This window comes from Bombina bombina, chromosome 3 (genome assembly GCF_027579735.1).
Source record: "Bombina bombina isolate aBomBom1 chromosome 3, aBomBom1.pri, whole genome shotgun sequence".
In the NCBI taxonomy this organism is placed as follows: Eukaryota; Metazoa; Chordata; class Amphibia; order Anura; family Bombinatoridae; genus Bombina; species Bombina bombina.
The window spans coordinates 1,203,247,907-1,203,273,695 of NC_069501.1; the positions used below are offsets into that span (position 1 = coordinate 1,203,247,907).

General features: G+C 39.1%; 1 protein-coding gene across 4 annotated transcripts in view; it reads right to left on the bottom strand.

The window, feature by feature from the left end:
• Positions 1-25,789, bottom strand: part of HIKESHI (heat shock protein nuclear import factor hikeshi) — a 50,949-nt gene that overhangs the window by 13,027 nt on the left and 12,133 nt on the right. For all 4 annotated transcript variants that reach the window (XM_053708643.1, XM_053708646.1, XM_053708645.1 and 1 more), the window contains exon 4: positions 11,885-12,003. In XM_053708643.1, the coding sequence (XP_053564618.1) occupies positions 11,885-12,003 (119 nt within the window). The remainder of the gene's footprint in view (positions 1-11,884; positions 12,004-25,789) is intronic.

The window sequence follows — 25,789 nt, forward strand, 5'->3', positions numbered from 1 at the left end:
ATGAGATCCAGTTCTGGTTTGCCCCAACGATGAATCAATTGAGCAAACACCTCCAGATGGAGTTCCCACTCCCCCGGATGAAAAGTCTGAAGACTTAGAAATTCCGCCTCCCAGTTCTCTACACCTGGGATATGGATCACCGATAGGTAGCAAGAGTGTTTCTCTGCCCAGCGAATTATTTTGGAGACTTCTAACATCGCTAAGGAACTCCTTGTTCCCCCTTGATGGTTGATGTAAGCCACAGTCGTGATGTTGTCCGACTGAAATCTGATGAACTTCAGGGTTGTTAACTGAGGCCAAGCCTGAAGAGCATTGAATATTGCCCTCAATTCCAGAATATTTATTGGGAGGAGTTTCTCCTCCTGAGTCCACGATCCCTGAGCCTTCAGGGAGTTCCAGACTGCACCCCAACCTAGAAGGCTGGCATCTGTCGTTACAATTGTCCAATCTGGCCTGCGAAAGGTCAAACCTTTGGACAGATGGACCCAAGATGGCCCCCAGAGAAGAGAATCTCTGGTCTCTTGATCCAAATTTAGTAGAGGGGACAAATCTGTTTAATCCCCATTCCACTGACTGAGCATGCATAGTTGCAGCGGTCTGAGATGTAGGTGCGCAAACGGAACTATGTCCATTGCCACTACCATTAAGCCAATTACCTCCATGCACTGAGCCACCGAAGGGCGCGGAATAGGATGGAGAACACGGCAAGAATTTAGAAGTTTTGATAACCTGGACTCCGTCAGGTAAATTTTCATTTCTACAGAATCTATCAGAGTCCCTAGGAAGGAAACTCTTGTGAGGGGGGATAGAGAACTCTTTTTCTCGTTCACCTTCCACCCGTGCAACCTCAGAAATGCCAGAACTATGTCCGTATGGGACTTGGCAATTTGACGCCTGTATCAGGATGTCGTCTAGATAAGGGCCACTGCTATGCCCCGCGGCCTTAGGACCTCCAGAAGCGACCCCAGAACCTTTGTAAAAATTCTTGGGGCTGTAGCTAACCCGAAGGAAAGAGCCACAAACTGGTAATGCCTGTCCAGAAAGGCAAACCTTAGGAACCGATGATGATCTTTGTGTATCGGAATGTGAAGGTAAGCATCCTTTAGATCCACCGTAGTCATATATTGACCCTCCTGGATCATAGGTAGGATGGTCCGAATAGTTTCCATTTTGAATGATGGAACTCTGAGGAATTTGTTTAAGATCTTTAGATCCAAGATTGGTCTGAAGGTTCCCTCTTTTTTGGGAACCACAAACAGTTTTGAGTAAAATCCCCGTCCCTGTTCCTCCTTTGGAACTGGATGGATCACTCCCATAACTAGGAGGTCTTGCACACAGTGTAAGAATGCCTCTTTCTTTATCTGGTTGACAGATAATCGTGAAAGGTGAAATCTCCCTTGTGGAGAAGAAGCCTTGAAGTCCAAAAGATACCCCTGAGATATAATCTCAAACGCCCAGGGATCCTGAACATCTCTTGCCCACGCCTGGGCGAAGAGAGAAAGTCTGCTCCCTACTAGATCCGTTACCGGATAGGGGGCCATTCCTTCATGCTGTCTTAGAGGCAGCAGCAGGCTTTTTGGCCTGCTTGCCTTTGTTCCAGGACTGGTTAGTTTTCCAGGCCGTCTTGGACTGAGCAAAAGTTCCCTCTTGTTTTGTAGCAGAGGAACTTGATGCTGCACTTGCCTTGAAGTTTCGAAAGGCACGAAAATTAGACTGTTTGGCCCTTGATTTGGACCTGTCCTGAGGAAGGGCATGACCTTTACCTCCAGTAATGTCAGCAATAATTTCCTTCAAACCAGGCCCGAATAGGGTCTGCCCCTTGAAGGGAATGTTAAGTAGTTTAGACTTTGAAGTCACGTCAGCTGACCAAGATTTGAGCCATAGCACCCTACGCGCCTGGATGGCCAATCCAGAATTCTTAGCCGTTAGTTTAGTCAAATGAACAATGGCATCAGAAACAAAAGAATTAGCTAGCTTAAGTGCTCTAAGCTTGTTAAGTATGTCCTCCAATGGAGTCGTCGTCTGTAAAGCCTCTTCCAGAGACTCAAACCAGAATGCCGCAGCAGCAGTGACAGGAGCAATGCATGGAAGGGGCTGCAGGATAAAACCTTGTTGAATAAACATTTTCTTAAGGTAACCCTCTAATTTTTTATCTATAGGATCTGAAAAAGCACAACTGTCCTCGACAGGGATAGTAGTACGCTTTGCTAAAGTAGAAACTGCTCCCTCCACCTTAGGGACCGTTTGCCATAAGTCCCATGTGGTGGCGTCTATGGGAAACATTTTTCTAAAAATAGGAGGGGGGGGGGGGAAACGGCACACCGGGTCTATCCCACTCTTTATTAATAATTTCTGTAAACCTTTTAGGTATTGGAAAAACACCGGGTCTATCCCACTCTTTAATAATAATTTCTGTAAACCTTTTAGGTATTGGAAAAACCTCAGTACACACTGGCACTGCAAAGTATTTATCCAGTCTACACAATTTCTCTGGCACTGCAATTGTGTCATAGTCATTCAGAGCAGTGTCATAGTCATTCAGAGCAGCTAAAACCTCCCTAAGCAAAACACGGAGGTTCTCAAGCTTAAATTTAAAAAAAAAAATATCAGAATCAGGTTTCCCTGAGTCAGAGATATCACCCACAGACTGAAGCTCTCTTTCCTCAGCTTCTGCATATTGTGAGGCAGTATCAGACATGGCTCTTAAAGCGTCTGTATGCTCTGTATTACGCCTAACACCAGAGCTATCACGCTTTCCTCTAAATTCAGGTAGTCTGGCTAATACCGCTGACAGTGTATTATCCATGACTGCCGCCATGTCTTGTAAAGTAATCGCTATGGGCGTCCTTGATGTACTTGGCGCCATTTGAGCGTGAGCCAAAGGGTCTGACACGTGGGGAGAGTTAGTCGGCATAACTTCCCCCTCGTCAGAATCCTCTTGTGATAAATTTTTTAAAGACAAAAGCTGATCTTTAAAGTGAAATCAATACATTTAGTACACATTCTCATATGGGGTTCCACTATGGCTTTTAAACATAATGAACAAGGAGTTTCCTCTATGTCAGACATGTTTGTAGAGACTAGCAATGAGACTAGCAAGCTTGGAAAACACTTTACATCAAGTTAACAAGCAAATATAAAAAACGGTACTGTGCCTTTAAGGGAAACAAATTTTGCCAAAATTTGAAAAACAGTGAAAAAAGGCAGTAAATCAAACGAAATTTTTACAGTGTATGTAATACGTTAGAGCATTGCACCCACTTGCAAATGGATGATTAACCCCTTAATGCAAAAAACGGATCAAAAAAACGAAAAACTTTTTTGTTAAACAGTCACAACTGCCACAGCTCAGCTGTGGCCCTACCTTCCTCAATAAATGACTTTTGAAGCCTTTAGAGCCCTTCAGAGATGTCCTATAGCAATCAGGGGACTGCTGAGGGAAGCTGAATGTAATTTAACAAAAAAGCGCTAAAATAGGCCCCTCCAACTCATACTAAAACAGTGGAAAGCCTCAGGAAACTGTTTCTAGGCAAAAAACATAATTTATGTAAGAACTTACCTGATAAATTCATTTCTTTCATATTAGCAAAAGTCCATGAGCTAGTGACGTATGGGATATACATTCCTACCAGGAGGGGCAAAGTTTCCCAAACCTCAAAATGCCTACAAATACACCCCTCACCACACCCACAAATCAGTTTAACGAATAGCCAAGAAGTGGGGTGATAAGAAAAAAGTGCGAAAGCATATAAAATAAGGAATTGGAATAATTGTGCTTTATACAAAAAAAATCATAACCACCACAAAAAATGGCGGGCCTCATGGACTCTTGCTAATATGAAAGAAATGAATTTATCAGGTAAGTTCTTACATAAATTATGTTTTCTTTCATGTAATTAGCAAGAGTCCATGAGCTAGTGACGTATGGGATAAATGACTACCCAAGATGTGGATCTTTCCACGCAAGAGTCACTAGAGAGGGAGGGATAAAATAAAGACAGCCAATTCCTGCTGAAAATAATCCACACCCAAAATAAAGTTTAATGAAAAACATAAACAGAAGATTCAAACTGAAACCGCTGCCTGAAGTACTTTTCTACCAAAAACTGCTTCAGAAGAAGAAAATACATCAAAATGGTAGAATTTAGTAAAAGTATGCAAAGAGGACCAAGTTGCTGCTTTGCAAATCTGATCAACCGAAACTTCATCCCTAAACGCCCAGGAAGTAGAAACTGACCTAGTAGAATGAGCTGTAATCCTTTGAGGCGGAGTTTTACCCGACTCGACATAGACATGATGAATTAAAGATTTCAACCAAGATGCCAAAGAAATGGCAGAAGCTTTCTGGCCTTTTCTAGAACCGGAAAAGATAACAAATAGACTAGAAGTCTTTCGGAAAGACTTAGTAGCTTCAACATAATATTTCAAAGCTCTAACAACATCCAAAGAATGCAACGATTTCTCCTTAGAATTCTTAGGATTAGGACATAATGAGGGAACCACAATTTCTCTACTAATGTTGTTGGAATTCACAACCTTAGGTAAAAATTCAAAAGAAGTTCGCAACACCGCCTTATCCTGATGAAAAATCAGAAAAGGAGACTCACAAGAAAGAGCAGATAATTCAGAGACTCTTCTGGCAGAAGAGATCACCAAAAAGGAACAAAACTTTCCAAGAAAGTAATTTAATGTCCAATGAATGCATGGGTTCAAAAGGAGGAGCATGAAGAGCCCCTAGAACCAAATTCAAACTCCAAGGAGGAGAAATTGACTTAATGACAGGTTTTATACGAACCAAAGCTTGTACAAAACAATGAATATCAGGAAGATTAGCAATCTTTCTGTGAAAAAGAACAGAAAGAGCAGAGATTTGTCCTTTCAAAGAACTTGCGGATAAACCTTTATCTAAACCATCCTGAAGAAACTGTAAAATTCTCGGAATTCTAAAAGAATGCCAAGAAAAATGATGAGAAAGACACCAAGAAATATAAGTCTTCCAGACTCTATAATATATCTCTCTAGATACAGATTTACGAGCCTGTAACATAGTATTAATCACAGAGTCAGAGAAACCTCTTTGACCAAGAATCAAGCGTTCAATCTCCATACCTTTAAATTTAAGGATTTGAGATCCTGATGGAAAAAAGGACCTTACGACAGAAGGTCTGGTCTTAGCGGAAGAGTCCACGGATGGCAAGAGGCCATCCGGACAAGATCCGCATACCAAAACCTGTGAGGCCATGCCGGAGCTACCAGCAGAACAAACGAGCATTCCTTCAGAATCTTGGAGATTACTCTTGGAAGAAGAACTAGAGGCGGAAAGATATAAGCAGGATGATACTTCCAAGGAAGTGATAATGCATCCACTGCTTCCGCCTGAGGATCCCGGGATCTGGACAGATACCTGGGAAGTTTCTTGTTTAGATGAGACGCCATCAGATCTATTTCTGGAAGCTCCCACATTTGAACAATCTGAAGAAATACCTCTGGGTGAAGAGACCATTCGCCCGGATGCAACGTTTGGCGACTGAGATAATCCACTTCCCAATTGTCTATACCTGGGATATGAACCGCAGAGATTAGACAGGAGCTGGATTCCGCCCAAACCAGAATTCGAGATACTTCTTTCATAGCCAGAGGACTGTGAGTACCTCCTTGATGATTGATGTATGCCACAGTTGTGACATTGTCTGTCTGAAAACAAATGAACGATTCTATCTTCAGAAGAGGCCAAGACTGAAGAGCTCTGAAAATTGCACGGAGTTCCAAAATATTGATCGGTAATCTCACCTCCTGAGATTCCCAAACTCCTTGTGCCGTCAGAGATCCCCACACAGCTCCCCAACCTGTAAGACTTGCATCTGTTGAAATTACAGTCCAGGTCGGAAGAACAAAAGAAGCCCCCTGAATTAAACGATGGTGATCTGTCCACCACGTTAGAGAGTGTCGTACAATTGGTTTTAAAGATATTAATTGAGATATCTTTGTGTAATCCCTGCACCATTGATTCAGCATACAGAGCTGAAGAGGTCGCATGTGAAAACGAGCAAAGGGGATCACGTCCGATGCAGCAGTCATAAGACCTAGAATTTCCATGCATAAGGCTACCGAAGGGAATGATTGTGACTGAAGGTTTCGACAAGCTGAAATCAATTTTAGACGTCTCTTGTCTGTCAAAGACAGAGTCATGGACACTGAATCTATCTGGAAACCCAGAAAGGTTACCCTTGTCTGAGGAATCAATGAACTTTTTAGTGAATTGATCCTCCAACCATGATCTTGAAGAAACAACACAAGTCGATTCGTATGAGATTCTGCTAAATGTAAAGACTGAGCAAGTACCAAGATATCGTCCAAATAAGGAAATACCACAATACCCTGTTCTCTGATTACAGACAGAAGGGCACCGAAAACCTTTGTAAAAATTCTTGGAGCTGTAGCTAGGCCAAACGGCAGAGCCACAAACTGGTAATGCTTGTCCAGAAAAGAGAATCTCAGGAACTGATAATGATCTGAATGAATCGGAATATGCAGATATGCATCCTGTAAATCTATTGTGGACATATAATGCCCTTGCTGAACAAAAGGCAATATAGTCCTTATAGTTACCATTTTGAACGTTGGTATCCTTACATAACGATTCAATATTTTTAGATCCAGAACTGGTCTGAAGGAATTCTCCTTCTTTGGTACAATGAAGAGATTCGAATAAAACCCCAGCCCCTGTTCCAGAACTGGCATAATTACTCCAGCCAACTCTAGATCTGAAACACATTTCAGAAATGCTTGAGCTTTCACTGGATTTACTGGGACACGGGAAAGAAAAAATCTCTTTGCAGGAGGTCTTATCTTGAAACCAATTCTGTACCCTTCTGAAACAATGTTCTGAATCCAAAGATTGTGAACAGAATTGATCCAAATGTCTTTGAAAAAACGTAACCTGCCCCCTGCCAGCTGAGCTGGAATGAGGGCCGCACCTTCATGTGGACTTAGAAGCTGGCTTTGCTTTTCTAGAAGGCTTGGATTTATTCCAGACTGGAGATGGTTTCCAAACTGAAACTGCTCCTGAGGATGAAGGATCAGGTTTTTGTTCTTTGTTGAAACGAAAGGAACGAAAACGATTATTAGCCCTGTTTTTACCCTTAGATTTTTTATCCTGTGGTAAAAAAGTTCCTTTCCCACCAGTAACAGTTGAGATAATAGAATCCAACTGAGAACCAAATTTGTTACCCTGGAAAGAAATGGAAAGTAGAGTCGATTTAGAAGACATATCAGCATTCCAAGTTTTAAGCCATAAAGCTCTTCTAGCAAAAATAGCTAGAGACATAAACCTGACATCAACTCTGATAATATCAAAAATGGCATTACAGATAAAATTATTGCATGTTGAAGAAGAATAATAATATTATGAGAATCATGATCTGTTACTTGTTGCGCTAAAGTTTCCAACCAAAAAGTTGAAGCTGCAGCAACATCAGCCAATGATATAGCAGGTCTAAGAAGATTACCTGAACACAGATAAGCTTTTCTTAGAAAGGATTCAATTTTCCTATCTAAAGGATCCTTAAAGGAAGTACCATCTGACGTAGGAATAGTAGTACGTTTAGCAAGGGTAGAAATAGCCCCATCAACTTTAGGGATTTTGTCCCAAAATTCTAATCTGTCAGACGGCACAGGATATAATTGCTTAAAACGTTTAGAAGGAGTAAATGAATTACCCAAATTATTCCATTCTCTGGAAATTACTTCAGAAATAGCACCAGGAAAAACTTCTGGAATAACCACAGGAGATTTAAAGACCTTATCTAAACGTTTAGATTTAGTATCAAGAGGACCAGAATCCTCAATTTCTAAAGCAATTAGTACTTCTTTAAGTAAAGAACGAATAAATTCCATTTTAAATAAATATGAAGATTTATCAGCATCAACCTCTGAGACAGAATCCTCTGAACCAGAAGAGTCATTAGAATCAGAATGATGATGTTCATTTAAAAGATTTTTTATGTTTACTAGAAGGAGGAATAACAGACATAGCCTTCTTGATGGATTCAGAAACAAAATCTCTTATGTTATCAGGAACATTCTGAACATTAGATGTTGATGGAACTGCAACAGGTAATGGTACATTACTAAAGGAAATATTATCTGCATTAACAAGTTTGTCATGACAATTAATACAAACAACAGCTGGAGGAACAGCTACCAAAAGTTTACAGCAGATACACTTAGCTTTGGTAGTTCCAGCACCAGACAGCGATTTTCCTGAAGTATCTTCTGACTCAGATGCAACGTGAGACATCTTGCAATATGTAAGAGAAAAAACAACATATAAAGCAAAATTGATCAAATTCCTTAAATGACAGTTTCAGGAATGGGAAAAAATGCCAAGGAACAAGCTTCTAGCAACCAGAAGCAATGAAAAATGAGACTGAAATAATGTGAAAAAAAGGTGGAGACAAGAATGACGCCCACATTTTTTAGCGCCAAAAAAAGACGCCCACATTATTGGCGCCTTAAATTTTTTGACGCCAAGAATGACGCCACATCCGGTGACGCCGACATTTTTGGCGCAAAACGTCAAAAAAAGTACGCAATCACAAACAACTTCCAGCGTCAAGTATGACAAAAAAAATTTGCGGCAAAAAAGTCAGCGCCAAGAATGACGCAATAAATTGAAGCATTTTCAGCCCCCGCAAGCCTAACAGCCCACAGGGAAAAAGTCAATTTGAAACAATTTTTAAGGTAAGAAAAAAATTGATTATTCATATGCATTATCCCAAATAATGAAACTGACTGTCTGAAATAAGGAATATTGATCATCCTGAATCAAGGCAAATATAAGTTTAAAGACATATATTTAGAACTTTATATATAAAGTGCCCAACCATAGCTTAGAGTGTCACAAAAAATAAGACTTACTTACCCCAGGACACTCATCTACATATAGTAGATAGCCAAACCAGTACTGAAACGAGAATCAGTAGAGGTAATGGTATATAAGAGTATATCGTCGATCTGAAAAGGGAGGTAAGAGATGAATCTCTACGACCGATAACAGAGAACCTATGAAATAGATCCCGTAGAAGGAGACCATTGAATTCAAATAGGCAATACTCTCTTCACATCCCTCTGACATTCACTGCACGCTGAGAGGAAAACCGGGCTCCAGCCTGCTGCAAAGCGCATATCAACGTAGAATCTAGCACAAACTTACTTCACCACCTCCACGGGAGGCAAAATTTGTAAAACTGAATTGTGGGTGTGGTGAGGGGTGTATTTATAGGCATTTTAAGGTTTGGGAAACTTTGCCAATCCTGGTAGGAATGTATATCCCATATGTCACTAGCTCATGGACTCTTGCTAATTACATGAAAGAAAACGATTAAACATGCCAGCAAACGTTTTATATTGCCATATTATCAGAGTATATATATCTCTGGTAGTAAGCCTGATACAAGTCGCTATTAAATCACTGTTTTTAGGCTTAACTTACATTAATCAGGTACCAGCAGCATTTTCTAGTCCCTAGAAAAACTTAAAACTGCACATACCTCAATAGCAGGATAACCTGCACGCCATTCTCCCTCTGAAGTTACCTCACTCCTCAGACATATGTGAGAACAGCAGTGGATCTTAGTTACAAGCTGCTAAGATCATAGAAAACGCAGGCAGATTCTTCTTCTAAATACTGCCTGAGATAAAATAGTACAACTCCGGTACTATTTGAAAATAACAAAGTTTTGATTGAAGAAAAAACTAACTATATTTTACCACTCTCCTCTTACTACCTCCATCTTTGTTGAGAGTTGCAAGAGAATGACTGGATATGGCAGTTAGGGGAGGAGCTATATAGCAGCTCTGCTGTGGGTGATCCTCTTGCAACTTCCTGTTGGGAAGGAGAATATCCCACAAGTAATGGATGATCCGTGGACTGGATACACCTTACAAGAGAAACTTGTGTTCTACATGTCTCACCACCAATAGCAGCTTCCTCAAAGATAGCCAAGCATTCTGAGTCCTCCCACTATGAGATAATTGAGTAAGTCCAGATTCTAGTATATAACCTCCTTGAAGGAACACTCAAGTCAAAATGAAACTTTCATGATTCAGATAGAGAATGCAATTTTAAACAACTTTCCAATTTACTTCCATTAACAAAAGTGCAGTCTTTTTTTGTATTTACACTTTGAGTCACCAGCTGATACTGAGCATTTGCAAGAATTCAAAGAATATACGTATATATGCATTTGGGATTGGCTGATGGCTGTCGCATAACGCAGGAGGAGTGGAAATAAACATAACGTAAAAAAAAAAAAAATTCTACTATTCATTTGAAGTTCAGACTAAGTGTTATTGCATTGTCTTAATATCATGCATTTGTTGATTAAGCAAATCTACTGTATTTACTGGTCCTTTAAAGGGCCAGTTAACCCACCAAATAAGGTTATATAATTCTGCGCAGAATTATATCAATTAGCCTAGCGCCAGCTTTCTACAGCAAAGTATTTCAGAGATATTTACCTACGAAAATTAATTTTACAGACCACCGCTCCTAGCTCTACTGAGCGGATCTGTTTTTTTTACCTAAGCACATCGGGCACGCTGTCTAGTCACAGCGTGCCCGATCGTGCCATTAAAATGAATGTAGCACGCTCCCGCTACCAGACCAGTCTACATTCAGTTTAATGGCACGATCGGGCACGCTGTGACTAGACAGCGTGCCCGATGCGCTTAGGTAAAAAACAGACCCGCTCACTAGAGCCAGGAGCGGAGGTCTAAATTAATTTACATAAGTAAATATCTCTGTTATAATAATGTTATATAATTCTGTACTATGTGTAGAATTATATAACATTATTTGGTAAGTTTACTAGCCCTTTAAGACCTAGTTTCTCAACCTGTGGTATGTGCTTCCCTGGGGGTACTTGGGGCATTCACAAGGGGTACTCTAAGCATTGCCATTCATTAGTTTTTCCCCAAATGTAGCTATAGTAAACATATCGCCGAAACCTGTGTTTCTCATTTCTTCCCTCAAGCACTCATAACAGGACAGATTGTATTTCCCTGCCTATGTTGATACATTAATTCACCACAAATTGGTAAAACCTAAGATTCTAGATTATTAGTGACATTATCACGCACTAAAGTGCCTTTAAGAGTTTATTTTCCTCTTTTTTTAATGTAAGACGCACAATAAAGGACCACTACAGTCAAAGTTAAAGTTTCATGATTCAGATAAAACAATATACTTCCATTATCAGAGCACGTACATTCTTTTTTACATGCACACTTTCTGAAGTTACAGCTCCTAATAAGCATGTGCAAAAGTGCACAGTATATACGTATATGCATTTTGTGATTGGCTGATGGCTGTCAAATGATACATAGGGAGGAAAAATTGGATTAACTTTGAAATTTGCCAGAAAATATTCTACTGCTGATTTCAAATTCAAATTAAGTGCTTTTGCATTGTATTTTTTTATGTATTTGTAAATTATTATTGTATTTAGTAGTCTTAAAATTGTATTGTTATTAATATCAATGAACCATCTGTGTTGTATAGGTTAATTATTCTCTGTCCTAATACTTCCAAAGAGTAAATTCATAAAAAAGTAAAATAAGTATCTGATTCCTGTATATTGGTTTGGTTAATAAATCTGATACAAACTTGTGTAATCAAGTGATACACATGATTTTCATTTTTGCTCATGTGAAAGCTTCAGATCAATAATGTTTGTGCCACAGTTGGGGTACATGGGAAACAACTGTATGCCTACAGGGGTATTTACTACAAAAAGGTTAAGAAACACTGCTTTAAGAGATCAAAACCACATAATATATAAGATTATTAGGAAAATATGTTATATTAGAACAGGTTTCTTACCATTTGAGGACAACATTTGCCGGTATAAAAACTTCTGATGGGTTAGGCGTCATCTGGGCCTGTGATACTGCAAACGATGTTGCGAAATTATAGAAATTATCTAACATCTTCTGTGTGAACTAGAAAGAAGAAAAAAAAGGTTTTTAAAGGCCTGTGTATCATCTTCGATTTCACATGGCTAAAGCAAATGTCAAAACAAATAACAACCGAAAGACAAAAAGTAATTGATAAAAAAAAACAAAAAACTGTATACTAGCAGTGGATTTCTGTACTTGGGCTAAAAGAAAAAAACTAATAATTTAAAATTGTACTGTAAACGTCCAAAAATTACACCAAGCACCTAAAATAATGTTGCATCATTTTCTAAAAAATTTTTTTTTTCATAGAAATGTTTAAATCTGTTATTGTACTTTGGAAAAAAAACTTTATTAGGTTATTAACAGATAATATATAAGAAATAACAAAAACATTAGTGTAAAACATATCAAGAGGTCCATGGACGTTTCAGCTATAAATTATTAGTTTGAATACCAGAAGCCTAGATACTAGATAACTAGTGGAGTATAAATGGGGACACCATTAAGTAATGCCTGTTCAAGTTCAATATTTATGTTTTTCCCCAAACAGGGTGCTCAGTAATTTGGTTTGAGTCCATACATTTGCCACATGGGCACACGACGACTACATATTTATATATTTGCCTCTTTCCCCACATCCTCTATAGCATTTGCATTGACGGATGCTAAAAGTACAATTCATATATACAGTGGATAGAAAAAGTCTACACACCCCTGTTAAAATGTCAGGTTTCTGTTATGTAAAAAAATGAGACAAAGATAAATCATTTCAGAACTTTTTTCCACTTTTAATGTGACCTATAAACTGTACAACTCAAATGCAAAACAAACTAAAATCTTTTAGGTAGAGGGAAGTAGAAATAAAAAACTAAAATACTAATATGGTTGCATAAGTGTGCACACCCTTAAACTAATACTTTGTTGAAGCACTCTTTGATTTTATTACAGCACTCAGTCTTTTTTGCGTATGAGTTTATCAGCATGGCACTTCTTGACTTGGCAAGATTTGCCCACTCTTCTTTGCAAAAACACTCCAAATCTGTCAGATTGTGAGGGCATCTCTTGTGCACAGCCCACTTAAGATCACCCCACAGATTTTTGATTGGATTCAGGTCTGGGCTCTGACTGGGCCATTCCAAAACCTTAATCTTCTTCTTGTGAAGCCAATCCTTTGTTGATTGGATGTATGCTTTGGGGCGTTGTCATGCTGAAAGATAAAGTTCCTCTTCATGTTCAGCTTTCTAGCAAAAGCCTGAAGGTTTTGTGCCAATATTGTCTGGTATTTGGAACTGTTCATAATGCTGCCACCAAAATGCTTCACTGTGGGTATGGTGTTCTTTTGGTTATATGCAGTGTTGTTTTTGCACCGAACATATATTTTGACTTCAGATGTGTTTTTGCAAAATTTAGCTGGGCTTGGATGTTTGTTTTCGTAAGAAAAGGCTTCCGTCTTGCCACTCTAACCCATAGCCCAGACATATGATGAATACGGGAGATTGTTGTCACATGTACCACACAGCCAGTACTTGCCAGATATTCCTGCAGCTCCTTTAATGGTGCTGTAGGCCTCTTGGCAGCCTCTCAGACCAGTTTTCGTCTCGTCTTTTCATCAATTTTGGAGGGACGTCCAGTTCTTGGTAATGTCACTGTTGCGCCATATTTGCTCCACTTGAAGATGACTGTCTTCACTGTGTTCCATGGTATATCTAATGCCTTGGAAATTCTTTTGTACCATTCTCCTGACTGATACCTTTAAACAATGAGATCCCTCTGATGCTTTGGAAGCTCTCTGCGAACCATGGCTTTTGCTGTAGGTTGCGACTAAGAAAATGTCAGGAAAGACCTACTAGAACAGATGAAATTTATTTGGGGTTAATCAGAGGCACTTTAAATGATGACAGGTGTGTACCAACTCCTAGTTAACATGATTTTGAATGCGATTGCTTAATTCTAAACACAGCTGCATCCCCAGTTATAACAACCATATTATTTTATTTTTACTTCCCTCCACCTAGAAGTTTCAGTTTGTTTTTCAATCAAGTTGTACAGTTTATAGGTCACATTAAAGGTTGAAAAAGTTCTGAAATTATTTATCTTTGTCTCATTTTTTACATCACAAAAATCTGACATTTTAACAGGGGTGTGTAGACTTTTCATATCCACTGTATAAAAAAAATACAAGTAAAAAGGCCACCTTTTATATAATTTCCTTTTAAATTAGCTCTAAATGAAAAAGATGTACCTCTCTTCAAAACATCCCACCATTTTTGTTCAGACCAAGTGATGTTGAGGTCTTTCTCCCAATTTGGTCATAAGTCATTTTAAGATTTTTTTCTGGCATATTAAACAGCTGAAGATTAGAAATAGCACCCTTAATACTGTTGTTAGATAAGTGTTAAAAATATGTGTTGGAACCTACTGATCTCCTTTTTATCACCTCCTGAACCCTAGATAGTGTCATCAAACGGATATAACAAATAGTGTGCAATGATGTGAGGGGGTTCGGGTGTGCTGAACTCAGAATGCAGGGATGCATAGAACAATGAAAATATTTTTAAAAGCTTTACTGATTGATAACAATTGAACAGTTGGTAGTGCAAATTGAAGAATACAGAAACAGCAAGTCTGAACACAGACCCAATGCAGAACATTAAAGTCTAAAGCAAAGTTCAGACTACTTAAAGGGACAGTATACACCAATTTTAATTTAACTTCATGTAATGGACACTACTATAAAGAATAATATGCACAGATACTACTAATATAAAAATCCAGTATAAAACCTTTTAAAAACTTACTAAGAAGCTCCCAATTTAGCACTGTTGAATATTGTGATATTGTCTGTCTGAAAATAGAGATAAGGCTCCTTCTTCAGAGAAGGGCCCTGAAAAGAGCACAGAGTTCCAATATATTGAATTGGTAACCTCGCCTCCCGAGGATTCCAAACTCCTTGTGCTGTCAGAGTCCCCCAGACAGCTCCCCAACCTGTAAGACTTGCATCTATGGTGATTGCAGATGAGATAGGATGAGCAAAGGAAGCCCAGTTAAGAATGGAGTGGTGATTTGGCCACCAAGTCAAGAGAAAGGTGTGTATTGGGATCTAAGAATATCTGTTGTGATACTGGAGTATAATCCTTACATCATTGGTGTAGCATACAAAGCTGAAGAGGTCTCAAATGAAAAGAGCAAAATGGGATTGTGTATGATGCTGCAATCATGAGGCCTAGTACTCCCATACACTTAGCCACTGAAGGGAATGAGAGACACTGAAGGTTTAGACAAGCTGAAACCAAATTTTATTCATCTCTTTTCTGTTAAGGAAAGAGTCATGGCCACTAATTATTATCAGTTATTTGTAGAGCGCCAACAGATTCCGCATAGCTTTTAAACAAAGGCAGAGTACAACAAAACAATTATAGGGATCAAATGGGTAGAGGGCCTGCCAAGAGTCACTAATTCTATCTGGAAACCTAAAAAGGTGACATTTGTCTGAGGAGCCAAGGAACTCTTTGGTAAAATTGATCCTCCAACCATGTTTTTGAATAAACAGTTGATTCGTGTGAGATCCTGCTAAATAAAAAGCTTGAGCTACTTCCAAGATATTGTCCAAATAAGGAAAAAACGCAATACCCTGCACTCTGCACAGCTGATAAAACTGCTGTTTGTCTCTCCTAAAGCTTCCAGACCTTATCCATCAAGAAAACTGTGACAAGTATTACTTCTGGAACAGATTCATACGACTTTGAAACACCTATAAAAATAAGCAGCCAAGATTAGAGAAGGTATGCAGCAGAGGCCTTGGAGCGGCCTATACCTCTCTTTACCCCCCCAATCACACTGATAACTCAGTATATCCAGCCAGTTGTGCTGAAGCAGGACCACATACTAGAACCCATTATGGAGGAACAGTTATGCTAAAGATAAATGAGCACATAGTAGCTCTTTAATTCTAGTGTCGAGGAGGAAGTGACAAAAGTATTACCCCACTATATGTTAGAGATTCCTACTGAAGGAGAGACTGGCCGGAGGCAAGAATACCATCTGAGACCCAAACAGGTCCCTATTTATCAGAAAGCAACTATAAATGGAGGTGACTTCTCCAGAAGAACCGGAGAAAATGCTTAACCAGGAGTTTGATACCATAGTCCTGCATATGACACAACCGCAACAGGGGGCATTTGAGCCTGGGACAATTTGGAGAGCAACATGGATTAAAGCACATATAATACAGCAAGATGCCAACCCAGATGAATGTATCGGTCAAGTGTTAAATATCTCCTATAACGCTTACTGGGCTGATGCGCACCATAATATGGAGAAGCCTTTGACCCTGTCCCCCCTAATGGATGAAGCGGCACCGGAGCCCGCCATGAGGCCGCCGATCGTGGCAGAGAAAGCAGATCACTTGATACAAGGTCCTAGCTGGGGGGATAGCCTGAGAACGATACATTGCCCACAGAATCTGATGACAAAGTGGAAACGGTGCTGGAAGTCGAGTGGGATCATGGAGGCCAAATCGGATATGTTACGCTGCAATAACTTACCAACAGAGACTGCTTCTGAATGGTCGCGCCATGTTGCCCCCTATCTCGGTCTCATTCCAGAGACATATTACCGCCTCATTGCTTACAACACTGTTGGTGTCGGTTAAAACTTTAAGTGGGCAGTTAGTGGGGGACTCTAATATATACACAGGAATCTCCTCTAATTGCCTTAACACTATGCTCATAACCTCCGATTTTACTGAATGCAATGTTATAAGAGGTTTAGGCCTTAGACAAACTCTTTGTTTTATTTGCCTGTTATTTTTTAACTGACTACTGCATATACCCACTACACAAACTTGAGTTAATTGAGCAATATGAGGCAATTACTTTATATTATTTAGGTGACATTATTAAGCCTGCAGAAATATAATACATAATGTAAAAGTGCATGTTGAAGGCGCAATTATTTGTACACTGTCTTTAAAATGGTAGCAAGGAAATGATTGGGAAACTGATCTAGTAGTGCACTACCTTTTGAGAAGGGGTTAACTTGTTTTAGGGTAAAAACTACTCAAGAATAATTCTAGTATGCTTGCTTAGTCCTTATAATAGCCTAATATGATTACATATACACTATTAGGTATTCTAGTTTTCAAACTCTGTTTCTAACACGCAACAATTTTGACTCCCTATAGATTGAAGTCAGGTACCCCTCTTGACCTAAGCTATTGTTGCTTGTTTTTACACAGTTCCCATACAGGAGATGATTTAAAGTAGGGTTGACATGCTATAACACTATACATATGCATAGATTTTAATTCCTCTAACATTTGGGGAGATATAACACCGTAGTGGCTGCTTAACTAATCCCAACTAGGCCTGAAACCCTTATCGTGACATTATACAAGACCTTCTCATATGGTGTTATAACTTTATAAAGGGTGTCGAACTATATTCCCAGGAAGCTATTTTTCCTACTAATCTACAAACGCCTTAATATTAGTATAATTTGGAAGTGGTGGGTATCCCCTCTAGCAGCGGTTTATGTAGAGAGATTTTTTATGCCCATATTTTCCATCTAGATTTAAAATTTAGGATTACCATAGGCCAGTTAGAACCTTTGTCTACCAGGTGTATTCCCCTTCTATACTTATGTCCTCCACATAGTATGTTAAATTCTACATGAGAAATAATGTGAAGTAGCATAATTTTTCCCTTAAAATAGTCCTAAGGGTCTAAAGAAGGCCCTATATATTTTATTCTGTTCCTATTACATTTCCCCTACCACGTTCCCCTATTTGTAGAAGTTATAGGTTAAGGCCCAAGAGTGGCAATTGTTTTTGTTTAAGGGGATAATATACTTATATGTACATTCATTAAAAATAGGGGTCCACTAGATAATATTAAAAAAAGAAAAAAAGGAGGTTTCTCATTTGAGACCCAAGAGTGGCCTCCCTACTTACTCTACATCATATAGGTCTATATTTTATATGCTGCTAGGGGGCCTGAGAGTTGCCCCAAGTTTTACTTAGGAGGTACACATTCCATTTGGCCAAGGGATATTTCTATTTGCATTCTTACAAAATGCTATATAAACATGTACTGTACTTTTCTTTCTATATTGTTTATATGCTTTGAAACAAAGTTTCTGTACATTTTTTCTTCTTCAATGTCATAGCTTGTATGTATATGTATGCCCTGATTCAAACCTCAATAAAAAACAAACAAAAAACAAACAATGATCATTTTCTTTTCTTCAGATGGAAAGAGTCCACGGCTGCATTCATTACTTTTGGGAATTTAGAACCTGGCCACCAGGAGGAGGCAAAGACACCACAGCCAAAGGCTTAAATACCTCCCCCACTTCCCTCATTCTCCAGTCATTCTGCAGAGGAACAAGGAACAGTAGAACATAAATCAGGGTGAAAAAGGTGCCAGAAGAACAAAAATAACAGACGCCCCACAGAAAAAACACGGGCGGGAGCTTTCCATCTGAAGAAAAGGAAATTATCAGGTAAGCATAATTTAAGTTTTTCTTCATAAATGGAAAGAGTCCACAGCTGCATTCATTACTTTTGGGAAAACAATACCCAAGCTATAGAGGACACTGAATGCAAAAATGAGAGGGTACAAGAGGCGGCCCATTCTGAGGGCACCTGGCCTGAAAACCCCTACCCAGCAAAATCCCCGCTTCGTCCGAAGCCGAGAACAACTTTGAAAAAAGGGTATATGCCAAGGACACTGACCCGCAGATAGTCCACAGCCTTACTAGAGACCGCAGGAACTAGACTCGACTGAGTCAACAACCTCCAAGAGACACCGTCCCCAGCAGTCGCTCTCCAAACAACACACCCCTTACTAAAGAAAGGCAACAAACTACCGTATTCTTCCGCAAAGAAGAAAAGTAACGGAGAAAACATGATTGTACTTGTAAAGCACGGCTAATCCCCCTTAAGGGACTCAAGGCGCTGCTCATTTTATCAACCTCGAAAGGAGGAAAGGCTGAATAGACCTCGTCGGGGATCGAACTTGCAACCCTCGGTTTGATACAGTGCAGAGTAGCCACAGTACATTAGTATGCTGAGCTAGCTTCCAGCTAGCATAAGGAACTCCAGAAAAAAAACCGTAAAAAGGGCACGAGTCCTAAAAAAAAAAACACAACAGAGCAAAAACCAGAGAAACCGGGTCAGGCTAACAGAGACCCAACCAGTCTCATAGAAACAAGGGGAGGCAACGCCCAGACCCCAGAATTACAGAAAGCACAGGATAAGGCCGGGAGTCTGAAACAGAGAGAGAGGATCTTCCCTTATCACAGTGCAACCGCACTTTAGAAAGCAATTGATGACGAAGGTCCCCAAGTCACAAAAAGGTATCTTAGAATACCGAACTATTCAGAATGAAACCTCGTGCAGCAAGCTCAGATAGGTCTGACGAACAACACCTGAAGCAAAAACACTGCAGTCATATAAAAATGACTCTGAAACTTAAATACTTGCAGGGTAGTAGAAAGCAGCTGAAGATAGGATCCTTCAGATTGCCAAGTATCCACTAACCAGCGGATAACGTCGCAGGCTAAGAGCCGCCAGTGCTTCCCACAAATCTTGAATGTGGAGGAAGGAGAACCTATAGCAGAGCAACAGATCTCAGATCCTGCTCCAACACCAGACCAGCCCAAGCGACAGACATGTCTGATAGACATGGCTTAACTGCTATGTCCTTTGTTGTGTAAAATTAGCATCTCAATGGTATCTTGTACATCCTGTGTTAACATTTAAAAAAAAAAAAAAACAAAAAAAAAAAAAAAAACACTACTATGCTGTGAGAGACACACTATTCTAGTATATAATATATATATAGATTTTTTTTTTATTTTTTTATTATTATTTTAGTTCTAACGGCTATCTGTTAAAAATGTCTGGGAAAAACTATATTTCACAGGAAATCTGTGATTACTTTAACAATTACATTCATAAATATAATGGTCCATTCCTCATCCCAGAAGCTAAAAACAACAAGTGTGAAAGTGTTTTAGATATACTAACACAGGTATTAACTCTTAAAAAGATGAATAATAATAAAAGAAAATGTATGATAGCGCAGGCAGTGATTTCAACTATAAAGAGATTAACGGACATTATTGGAGAACTTACAGAGCAAAATAAAGACCTTAAATTAAAGTTAGATAACACACAGACTGACAGAGATTATATTAAGCTTTCTGCTTTAACTAACACCATACAGATCAGTAAATTACAACGTAAATTAAAATTAACAGAACACATCAGTAACGAATACTCAAACAAAATTACTGAGTTACAGATGAAAATTGAACAAAAAGAAAAAATAATTACTGATATTTCTGGGAACAATGCAGATAGTGATAACTTACTGCCACAAAGGAAAGAGCCAAAACAAGTAGTAAAACAAGATAAAATGCAAATGGGCCCCACTAAAAACCCAAGTTCGGTTCCAATTGCCCCTGTCATAATTTCTGAGAATTTTAACAACCTGAAAGTTCCTACTGGTTTTTCAAATCAGACCAGGCCAATGACTGTAGCAGATAAAGACATTTTTAAGAAATGGTGGGGCACAATCCCCACAAACAGCTTTAATAACTTTTCACATTGGTTTCACAAGGGAACTGAAAAAGCCATAAAATTAGGTATGAGCATGCCGGAATGGACCGAATTGCTTCAAGATGCCATGGGCCCCTATGCCAACAGGCTATTAGGATTTAATTCAAGTATATGTGATCAGGCTGGCAGGATAGCTAAAACCTTTTTCAATTTTACTAGTCTAGAGAAAGAGATTAGTGAAATTACCATGAGACCACTAGATGGGCCATTTGAAGTAGCAAAAAGAGTTTTATTTTGGTGTGTGCTGCGCCAGCCACAGACCCAAATGGTCTGGGGGTCAACAGCTCACATACAGAGGGTACTTGAAGCTCTCCCCAGAAAATGTCAGGAGTTTGTAAAGCTGTATGATCCAAACTCCACAAACCTACATATGGTGCTCACTAGAGCTGAGAAGTGGTGGAATTATCACCCATACACCATTAAGGCAAATTCTGCAGTGAAGCAGTCAATGGAGAATAATCTGAATATTCACAGGCAGGAATCAGAGAGGGGTAATAGAAGGAATGTTTGTGGATATCAGAATAGTAGAGCATCAAATACAGAAAACTGGAGAGACAGGAATTTAAATGGCGATATTAACAGAGGAGAAAATTGGAGGCTGAGGTCAAATGAGATAAACAATAAGGCCAACTTAAGTTATTGGAAACTCAAACAAAAAAACAGGAGAATGAGAGATCAAATTGGGTTTCTAAAGAAGCAACTGACAGAGCTGGAGGGCTCAAATTAAATAATTCATTTTTTTTATAATAAGCATATTTGTTTGCAGTACATTTGTATCGTGTAATGTGTACTTTAGTTTTAATTTCAATTAATAATTTTAAGTGTTTTTCATCATTAAGTTTTAAATGCCAATATTAAGAATGTATAGTTAATTGATGCATTCTCTTTCTAAAAAACAATAACAGATACCTCCATTGTGATTAGTTTTGGGAGGCCACATGCAATACCATTTCTATGTAAACTGTCTGAAGTCTTATCTTGCAGGAAGAAAACCAATGAAGATAGAAGGCTTCTCATCTTTCCTTCCAGTTTTTCCCCAATAACACATATTATAGATTGTTGTTTTTCAGGTGTCTTCAGGACTGATCTTACCATGAAGCTATGATGGTGGCGTTGGACAAATTAAATAAGTATAATGTATCACAATGGAGATGTAAAATGGTGCATTAGGCCAAAATAATATATATATATATATCTGTCTATCATAAAGGGGTAAATGGGTAAATAATCATATAAATCAAGCAACATAAGTTAAGTAAGGGTGCGAGTGGGATGATGCAATAACAGAGGCACTTTCCAACTTGAAGTTAATAACTGTGAATGTGGTTTCTACTGCAGATGGAGTGTTGTAGTGTGAAGTAAATATATGCCTGGTTTTAATCTTTTTTTCATTCCTTTGAGGGTCTTGGAAAAAACAAAATGGTTCAAAGAGAGAGATTTGGTAAAGCAAAAGCAAGGACCAGATGCCAAAAGCAAGGACCAGATGCCAAAAGATGACAACAAAGAACTTCAGTGAACCATTATAACTTTTGTTTTACAGGCACAATTCACACTTTCTTAATAAAGATTTTACTACACACATACCCATCTAGTGTACCACACTCACACACTCATACATTAACTTTTCCCAATATTTAAGACCATTGTATAAATGTTGCTAATGGGGTTTAGCATAGGATTTTGTGTTTCTATGTATAATTTTAAATTAATTTTTCTAATGAATTGTATAAAGTTAGATTAGGAATTGACAGTCCTAGGAAAGTACAGAAGAGCTGATATCGCCGAGGGAATTATTCCGAAGGGATGGTGGGAGAATTTCTCCTGTAAGGTTTTCGCTCCCACTGTGTTCTTCTGTACTAGTGGGTATAACTAGAAAACGGGGCAACATAGGAGAAGAAAAAGTGAGGGAATGTGGTGACATTTTATCACTGGAATATTCACTTAGCCGTTATTGGGATCCCTTCCCCCAGGTACACCTTTCTCTCTGAACTATAGACACTCCCATTGGTCTTTTTGAGTGGCATTTGATAAGCCACTCCCTTTTGAATTGGGTTATAAAATACTGTAACACCAGAGCCTCTGTCTCTTCTATTGTATCCTGCTCCTGCTAAAAGATGGATGATGTTGGACACAGAATCTGGCTAAGTATTTCTGGGATAATATTCTGTGTAGCACAATTGGGGTTAGTTTAGAAAAGTTGCCCTGTATCTTAAAATGTGGACTGTATCTGTAAAATAGATTGATATATATATACCTGTAAATATTTATCTTATTATTAACATATATTGATTCCTAAATAAACTGTTTGACAAATAATGGAGGACCCTCATAGAGTTTATTTCACAATTTATCTGTGTTTTGTTTTTAGTGGTACCACCATAGAGATTTAGTATATTATATTTAGTAGAAAGTAGAGATAGTTTAAATTAACAGATAACCACACGGCCCCGAAGTTTGACCCGAGGCCTCAGGGGTAGTCGCTCCCCCGGAAGGCTGCACCAGACAAGGCGATTCCACTCCTAATGAGCCCCGGTTAATGAAACACGGTGCAGATGCGCCAACACCAAAGATATCGCCATGAGGAAGTGTTGTAACCTCCGGTGGGAACAGGCCACACTCCCTAAAAAGGATACGTTGCCTTTTGGCTACCTGCATGGGTAGTAAGAGTTGATGGTAGGGAACTCGTCTCATGAGAAATAGAATCCCCAGAGACGGATGGCTCAGTGGGCACCCGATTCCCCGATCCCGAGGAACAAAGCACTCTAAAATGGCATTCGGAACATAACTGATGGGCATGTATCACCCGGGTCAATTCATATTCTTAGCAAGAAATAGAGTCTGAATCAGAGACATCCGTCTCCAAGAATCCTCCATAACTGGGACACTGCCGCCTCCAGAGACCCAGACACCAGCGGACCAGGATTTCTCCTTCGCCACGCGGTCAGGAAAATGGGGTCACAGGGTAAACCGTGCATTCCATGCAAAAGCGCGCCCGACTGAAAAGGCAGCGTCACTAGACATAGGCCGTTATATTCCAAAATAGCCATAAGTCGAAGAAACACTACACAGTAGCAGACAGAATCACAAACATGATTATAAACCCCCCTGTTCAATAATCCCCCTAAGGAGATATTAACCCTTGATTCCTAGATACAAAAAGGAGCCTCACTGAGACCCTATGTTAAAGTTATCCCCAAAAGGTTGTAGCCCCCCTCGGATAAACAGTTGAAATTACAATACATCCATGATGAAAGTAAAATGAAACGATCTTACCAGATCTTACTGAATCTACACCGTGAAACAGGAACATGGCCATTCAAGTGTGACAAATAGTAGCGTCGCCTCTGCCATCGACTTGAGAGAAAAAAAGCAGGCAGCGAAACTCGTCAACGCTGATTGCTTGTGGAGCTGGATGGTTTTGCAGAAAGACTCTCCCTGCATCTCCGGACTCTAACTTTCACCCATGCTCTCACTGAGAGGCAGACAGGACTACTTAAAACTCCAGTCTCATGCCGAAGAGTACTACCCTCCATAAGAGACTATCGTAAACTTCTGACACTTCTCTGCCAACCTCCTGGGACGAAAGGCAAATAGGAGGAGTATTTAATCCATTGGCTGGGGTGTCTTTGCCTCCTCCTGGTGGCCAGGTTCTAAATTCCCAAAAGTAATGAATGCAGCTGTGGACTCTTTCCATTTATGAAGGGAAAAAAAATAAAAAATGACATGATAGTCCTTAAAGTTTCCTTTTTTAAAGTTTAAATTCTTACAACTTTGTTTAGAGCTTAGTTTTCAGATCCAGAATTGGTCTGAAAGAATTTTCCTTTTTTGGTACAATGAAGAGATTTGAATAAAATCCCATCTCTTGTTCCTGCAAAGGTACTGGAACAATTACTCCCATAATTTTCCAGATCCAAAACAGATTTTAGAAATGTTTGGGCTTTCATAGGATGTTTTGGAATATGGGTGAGAAAAAAAAAATCTTCTCATAGGAGGTCGTATTCTGAATCCAATTCGATATCCCTGAGAAATAATGTTCTGAATCCAGGGATTTTTGACAGATTGTAACCACACATTTTTGAAAAAGGTTTAATCTGCCCTTACCAGAAGTACTGGATTGGGGGCCATACCTGCATGAGGTTTTAAAGGCTGGATTAGGTTTCTTATATTGCTTGGATTTATTCCAATTTAAAGAAGGTCTCCAGACTGAGCCAGAGGGTTTAGGGGGAGGAGTCAGATATCTGTTCTCCATTCTGATTAAAGGAACGAAAGCAATTGGGGACAAAAAGTCTAAATTTACCTTTAGACTTTTTGTTTTGAGGAAGAAACATTCCCTTGCCTCCAGTAATAATAGAAATAATAAAATCCAGCTGAGACCCAAATAAATTATTGCCTTGGAAGTAAAGATATAGTAATATGGTATTAGATACCATATCAGCATTCCATGATTTAAGCCATAAAGCTCTTCTGGTAAGAAAAAAAAGAAAGAGAGGGGGCGCCCTAAGTGTGAGAGAAGAGATGTGACCAAATAATTCTATATTTATCTATCTAAATATTATAAATTAGTATTAACAAATTAAAATAATACTAAGGTGATATATCAAAGCAATATGCTGTGTAAACCAGTATCAATGTGGTGCAAGAGTAATATATCATACAATGTGCAATGTTAAACAGTGTTAATCAATAACAATGTGATACAAAGTAATACAGATAATAAACAAGACAAACACAGTGATAATAAAGTGAAAGTCTCTATAGAGATGGGAGGCAGCTATCTGTGATGATCCAGGCCAGGATCCAGGAGCGGCAATCTATGAAGAGAAAAAACAAAAGCGCCACATGGCCCAATATTGTTTGGTCCGGAACTAGTAGATCTTAAAGTAATGAGTAAACTCACGTTTAGTAGAGCACCTCAATTAGTGCTATATATGCAGTCTGGGATCTATTCAGTCACCCAGAAGACCAACTTCCTGCACAGGAGCTGATGTCTGTATAGACAGAAGGGAGACACAGGTGCCAATATGGCCTAGTATTGCTGGTGCAAGGGTGTCAATACAAGCAAAGAGAAGAATAATACTCACAAAGTGTAAAGCACCTCTTGTGATGCTATAGAGGCATGAAGGGATCAATTCAGTCACCCAACAGACTTGTGGCCAGACATCCAAGTGGATTCAGAGGTGCAGAAGGATCCCACAATTGGTCAAA